Source organism: Phaethon lepturus, unplaced genomic scaffold, assembly GCF_000687285.1.
Source record: "Phaethon lepturus isolate BGI_N335 unplaced genomic scaffold, ASM68728v1 scaffold26869, whole genome shotgun sequence".
Taxonomy (NCBI): Eukaryota; Metazoa; Chordata; class Aves; order Phaethontiformes; family Phaethontidae; genus Phaethon; species Phaethon lepturus.
Genome location: NW_010565991.1, coordinates 355 through 7082, shown reverse-complemented (window position 1 = coordinate 7082; position 6728 = coordinate 355). Strand labels below are relative to the sequence as shown.

At 58.0% G+C, this 6728-nt stretch overlaps 1 protein-coding gene across 1 annotated transcript in view; it reads left to right on the top strand.

The window, feature by feature from the left end:
- LOC104627223 (SH2B adapter protein 2-like) overlaps positions 1–6728 on the top strand; it is a gene marked incomplete at its 3' end in the record, with an annotated part of 14201 nt that overhangs the window by 7122 nt on the left and 351 nt on the right. The window contains exons 4-8 of the mRNA XM_010295353.1: positions 2167–2258; positions 4392–4486; positions 5029–5211; positions 5334–5527; positions 6376–6547. Coding sequence (XP_010293655.1) covers positions 2167–2258; positions 4392–4486; positions 5029–5211; positions 5334–5527; positions 6376–6547 — 736 coding nt within the window. The remainder of the gene's footprint in view (positions 1–2166; positions 2259–4391; positions 4487–5028; positions 5212–5333; positions 5528–6375; positions 6548–6728) is intronic.

The window sequence follows — 6728 nt, the reverse complement described above, 5'->3', positions numbered from 1 at the left end:
TCCCCATCTCCTGCCGCTGCCCCCCCCTGCCGCTCCAGCCAGCCCCTGCCCTCCCCTCGCGCCTGTCGGCACAGGATGCTTTTCCCCCTTTCCCGACATCCTTTATTATTTGTGGCTCATTTTCTGCCCCGGTCCTTCCTGCTGGGACATCTTCTTGCTGCTCTTTTGTTTGTGTTCCCCATTTGCTGGCTGGACTCGCAGAGGGGGTGAAGCACCCCTCCATGTTGGGGTAAGGATTAGAGGGGTCAGAAAGGGAGCTGGGTGCCATGGTTTCCCCGCTGCCTTCACGTGTACAGGGTTGACATTGAGCCCGATCCCAACCTTCGCACGCACCACACCGCACTGTGGTAGGTTGATGGGTGGAAAAGCCCCTTTCTTGTTCGCAGAAGCCATGCTAGAATAGTTTCTGCCAAATTGCCTAAAAATTAGCAGGCAGCATGTCCCCACTGCCCATCAGACACCAAGCACATGCTTGCTTTTTTTTTTTTTTAACCCATTGCACAAGCAGACACTTGCAAAATCCCCAAGCCCTGCACGTGCTTCGCTCGCTGTCATGCTCTGCATGAGAGAGCAGCCCCATCTCCCACGCCGGCTTCACGCGTTGCCCTCAGAATGCCGGAGAGGCTCCTTTGCTCTGGTTAAACAAAACGGGGGAGATCTTTGCTGCTCCCCTCCAGCTCCGCTCGCCCGGGCTGCCGCAGGGGAGCAGGCTGCTGGCCAGCCCCCGGCCAGGCCCGGGGGCCCCCTCAGCCCCAGCCCAGGCGCTGGGCACCGCTCCCTGCACGCCCGGCTTGTTCTCAGGACAGTGATTCAGTTATTTGTGATTAATTTAATTTGCTAGGAGGTTGTCTCGGCTGGCAACGCGATACCCTCCCAGAGTCAGGGCTGCCTCGCCAGCGCAGGAACGCGATGTATAAGGGGTCTGGGAGGGATGCGGGGAAACCTGCCAGAGGCACGCAGCATCGCGTGGGGTGGCTTCTGCGTCCCTCTGCCCTGCTGCCCCACGGCTGATGTGGGACTTTTCTGGGTCCTCCCTGGCCCCAGAAAGGCCCGGCTCCTTTGGGCTTGCAATTTTCAAGGGTCTTTTGCATCCTGATTTTTATTTTAATTTTTTTTCCTGTTAAAGTGGGTTTCCCTCCCATGCTGTTGCAATCAGAAATTGGAAGGCTCATGGACCAGCAGACAGAAGAGAGGTTTTAAACTGCTGGATTTGAGGGTCTGGCAGGATTTTTGGGCAGTGAGAGGGCAGCATGGCTTCTGCTCTACCTGTGCAGAGCTGTTTTTTGGGGACACTGAGGCACCCCAGAGGCGTGGGATGCTGTCTGTGCTGGCGCGTGGTGCCATGCACCCCCGATGCCACCGGCCAGGTGTGGTTTTGCCACGGAGGCTGTAAAAACCTTGTGATGCATTTACTGATAACGGGGGGGGGGGGGAGCGCCAAAGCCCGGCGTTGTGTGGTGGGAGCCCTGCATCCAGCCCTGGAGCCCTCAACACACATCAGACATGGACCTGTTGGAGCGGGGCCAGAGGAGGCCCCAGCAATGCTCTGAGGGCTGGAACAGCTCTGCTGGGAGGACAGGCTGGGAGAGCTGGGGGGGCTCAGCCTGGAGCAGAGAAGGCTCCGGGGACACCTTACTGCAGCCGGTCAGTACTTAAAGGGGGCCTATAGGAAAGATGGGGACAGACTTTTTAGCAGGGCCTGTAGCGATAGGACAAGGGGTAACAGTTTTAAACTAAAAGCAGGCAGATTTAGACTGCATATAAGGAAGAATTTTTTCACAGTGAGGGTGGTGAAACCCTGGCCCAGGTTGCCCAGAGAGGTGGTCAATGCCCCATCCCTGGAAACATTCCAGGTCAGGCTGGACGGGGCTCTGGGCAACCTGCTCTAGTTGAAGATGTCCCTGCTCACTGCAGGGGATTGGACTAGATGGCCTTGAAAGATCCCTTCCAACCCAAACCATTCTGTATTCTATGAAAGCACCTCTGTGGGTCACCCCTCAGCATCCCTTTGCTGGGATGGGAGGGGGCACTTACCCTGTTCAGCCAAGGTGCTACTTAATAGCAGCATGTGAATGGGGGGGTCTGGCTGGGTTATGGGGTGTGCTTTACCCCAGGGGGGTGGTGGGACCCTGGCCGCAGCCTGACGCTCTCCCACATTGCCTGCAGGTGGAGAACGGGGCCGAGTACATCCTGGAGACCATCGACTCGCTGCAGAAGCACTCCTGGGTGGCAGATATCCAGGACTGCATCGACCCCGGGTAAGGCTGTGCGGGGGCCGGGCTCACCACCGCTGTGGTGCACTCACCACCGAGCACGGGTTGTAACCCCTGGTGCAATTTTTGCTACTTAGGGTATTACAGAAAGTCCCCGACTCATGTCAGCAGGAGTCTGGAGGCAAAGTTAGCAGCCTGTGCGTGTCAGAGGTGCAGCCTCGCAGAGCACTGGCCGCTTGCTCACCCTTTCCTGCTCCCTGTCGCCTCGGCCAGGCAGAGGCAAGTGGCCTGGGAACAGAACCCTCGACACGGGAAGCTCCTAACACCCACCCTTTGAAGCTCTTATACTGTATTTGAGCTATTTTCTGTGCTTTTTTCCAGTCCAGCATCCATGGTATATTTAAGACTGCTGACTAAATCGATTTATTTATGTTTCTATCACCGTGGTATTAATGCTGTCACTGGAGTCACAACATCTCTGCCAAAACTCCTCATCTGCTTTTTCATCGACCCATGCATTGAGTTACGCTGTAGGGAGGTTCACATGCCCGGTGCTGCTGCTCTTCGGCTGGCTCAGCCAGGCGCAATCCCGGGGAGGCAGGATCAGCCCAGGCGCTCCCCGGGTGCCGGGGAAACCCTCCCACTGCCCTCCTTGGCACAATTTGGGCAAAACAAGATGCCTAGGCTTGCAGAGGTAAAAACCTTGAGCAAACCTGGAACAGGGGCTTGGAGAGGCTCCAGCTGCCTCCGGGCTCCCTTTGCCCCCTTCTGCCAAAGAGACGCCGTTCGGGTGCTATAGGGCTGGTCACGGCAGAGGCTGTATCTCACAGGGAGAATGCACTAATGGACTCCAGATCTGTGCTCCTTCAGCTCCTTTTGCTGCTTTTTAAAATATATAATTCAAGAAGCGATGCTGTGGCTGGACCGCTGACAGAGGCGAGGCTGGGAAACATGGCCCTTTTTCTCCCAGTGTGTGTTTTGGTGCCATTTTTCCAGCCGTGCTCACCTCGAGCCGCTGCAGAAGCTGCTGGCAGCCCCTCGCTCTGCCACCGGCAGCCTCCCAGCCTTTTATGTTTGCTTAGCACCCAGCGCAGTCCCGCTTTGGCCTCCGGACGTGACTGTAAAGCAAATAATAATGAACCCCAGAGCAAATAATAATGAGCTGTTTAATACACCGACACACACGCTTGGTGCCAAGAACGAATTTTCAATTGGCTCCTGATGTTTTGCCAAGGGCTGCGTGCTGGAGCCACTGCATGAGCGCCCGTCGACGGCTTTTCTGCAAAGCGCTGTTGGTTTTGGTTTCCTTCCTCCCTTCTTGTTTTTAACCGGCTGTAGCTGAATGACTCCCAATGGCTGATTCACTTACTGGCCACTAAATAATTCAGCAGCTCCCTCGTGAGCCGTTACCACTAACGCAGCCGCTTCCTCGCTGCCTGCGCCCACGTGGCCACCGTTAAGCAAGAGTAGCCGAGTGCTGCAGGCAGCCCCGGCAGCGCCGGGGTCTTGCGGGCAGCCAGGATAAAAATAAGCTGTGGAGCAAGCCGGGGGCTTGCGTAAGAAAGGTGCTGAAGTGCACAGGCAGGGGCCGGGCAGCAGGGATGCTATCTGTGGGGGCTGCACCGCTGCGGCCCCCCTTGCTCTATGCCCACTCGCTGTCTCGCTCTGGGCCTCCCAGCTTGGGTTTTTGGTATCTTTTGGGGATGTAATTCCTGTGGGTTGGTAATTCCCTTTGTGGGGGGTGAAAGCAAAAGCATCCTTGGGTGGAAGTTGGTGGTGGGAGTGTGCATGCATCTATGTATGTCTTGCAAAGCAAAGTGCTGAAAGTCCAGGTAACAGATTTCCATCCACACCAACAAGGCTGCAGCAAAATACTGCAGCAAGGACCAGCTGGTGTGACCCAGGTAGCAAGGGCTTTCAGGGGTTTAATCCCACCCACTGGTTTCTCACCCCTAAAAAGCCATGTTGCTTTGCCAGCCGCTCAGCCTCTTGATGCTGTGAGCGCTTCTGTCCCTCCAGGAGGAAGTGAGGGGCATCAGGACGTGCTCCCGGATCACAGCTGGATTTTTATTTGGTCAAGAGTCCCCGTCGCATGCCTGCGAGCAGAGGTGCCATGCGCGCATGTCTCCCCAGCGTGGCGGCTGGTGTGTGACCGTCTGCTCTGTGCTCTCCCCCCAGGGACAGCGGGGACGACATCGAGCTGGCATCCTGCACGCAGGGAGCCTGTCTGCCAGGCAGGGCATCCTCCTGCAGCTGCGAGTTCCTGGCTGATGGTAAGGACCTACGTCTGGGAAAAACACCTGCTGGGGAGGGTGGGTGTCTCTGGGTGCCAGCTCTGGCTTGGAGGGGCCAGATCCTGCCAGCGATAAAGTGAAGGAGCCTGAAGCAGGTGCTGTGGGGATGGATCTTCTTCTCTATCACCTTCCTCTTCATGCTAGCCCTGACCCTGGCCCACCCCACTTAAGACATCAACATTGCCCCTGTACATCCTGGTACATGTTGAAAATCTAGTCCTTGTCTGCAGGCACTGGGGTCTCCAGGTCCCAGTGAGCAGCCTCCACCTGCACAGCCCCACCTTGTCTCCCTGCCCAACCAAGACACATCCGTGTCCCCCACCCTGGTCGCACCGGGGGAAAGAAACCCAGTCCAGGCTGAAAGGGAGTCCCCTGAGCTGCAGCCGGAGCCAGAGCCTAACCCTGAGATGTCTCCGAGGGCCCAGGGTGCTCCAGCACAGTGGCCTTCGGAGCAGGACAGCCCCCAGCCTTGTCTGGTGATGCCAAGCCACGAGCCCATCCCTCTACAAATTCCCTTCCAGATGTGCCCAGGGTGCCAGACAGATGTGCCCTGCCCAGCGCTCACAACACTGCCGCTGCCACCGCTGTCCCCACGCCTCACAGCCGGGGCAGGGACTCCCTGGGGGAGCTCCTCACCCACGTCCCACTGGAGAGCTTCCTGCAGACGCTGGAGTCCTCCCCTGCCGCCGGTGGGCATCTCGCAGGTACTGGGATGCAGGATGCAGCCCAGCACCTCACTCTTGGGGGTGCACAGAGGGAGAGGAGGAAGGGGTGGGAGTGGGAGATGTCTGGGTGCTCCCTAAAAGCCTTCTGTCCCTGCGGCCAGGGGAGGACAGCGAGGCGGAGGCAGAGATCAACCTCTCTGACTTCCCCTGGTTCCACGGGACTCTCTCACGGATCAAGGCAGCTCAGCTGGTGCTCTTCGGGGGTGCCCGGAGCCATGGCTTGTTCGTCATCCGGCAGAGCGAAACGCGGCCAGGGGAGTACGTGCTGACTTTCAACTTCCAGGGGAAAGCGAAGGTGAGTGTCCGCTGCTTCTCCCTAAATATGAGTGCCAGCCCTGCCCAGCGTCCCAGGCTCCTTCCTGCCCTGCTGGGGCTCGGTGAGCAAGCGGGTGCCATGTGGTGACCCCAAACATGGCAGCTCTGCGGGCAGCTGCACCTCGGCACAGCATCCCTCGGGACCACCTGCCCTTGTTCCCCAAAAGCCCTCTGTGTCCTGCTCAGCCCCATCACCACTTTCCCAGCTGGATCAGTCCCTGCCACACTGCCCTAAGGTTAAATACCCCACGGGAGCCCCAGCATAGCCTGGCACATCATCCCCTGCCCTCTTCTTGTCTGTTCCAGGCCCTGAAGCACATAGATGTGCTATTAAAAAAAAAAAACAAAAAACAAAACCCAAACCCCAAAAAACCCCAACAAAACAACCCACATGTAGTTTTCTGCTGGGTCCCTTTTCTACCCGAGGGCAGACACTGTGAGGGGTTGGGATGTAACTGCCTGATCTTGTTGCCAGTCTTGCAAGAAGTAGTCCAGGCAGACTGTGGGCTTCCCCAGGCTGCCTGTGTAACCAGGATTGGACCCGCAGCGGCCCTGGCTGTACCCAGCCATCCTTCTCTGGCTGTTTCTGAATGGTGCTGGTCACCAGGAGGAGAGAAAATTCTCCCAGGGCTGCAGTAAGCAGAGTTTTGCAGGAAACCTCCTGCAACAGGAGAGCCCTCTTGGGCAGGCAGGGTGAAAAATAAAAGCTCTGTGTTTGGAGATAAGCAAACCTCCCTCTGCTGATGGAGGTGGCTCCTTCTGCTGATTGCAAGGGCGAGTCTCACCCTTGCAACCCCCAGCTCACTCGCCGGCCCCCTGCCCTTGCAGCACCTCCGCCTGTCGCTGAATGAGAGCGGGCAGTGCCATGTGCAGCACCTCTGGTTCCAGACCATCTTCGACATGCTGCGCCACTTCCACACACACCCCATCCCCCTTGAGTCGGGCGGCGCGGCCGACATCACCCTCCGCAGCTACGTCGTGGCCCAGAGCCCGCTGCCCGGTAGGTGCCAGGGCTGTGCTGCTGCTGGGTGGGGGCACGGCTGCACGTGGAGGGGTGCGTTCGTGTTAGGGCTGGGATCACACGTGGACCCAGAAGGGATTCATCCCTGGGACTCCTCCACCAACCCCCTCCCTAAGACTGTGCCCATGTTGGTGTGTGTGGCTCTGGAGATGCCCCAAGG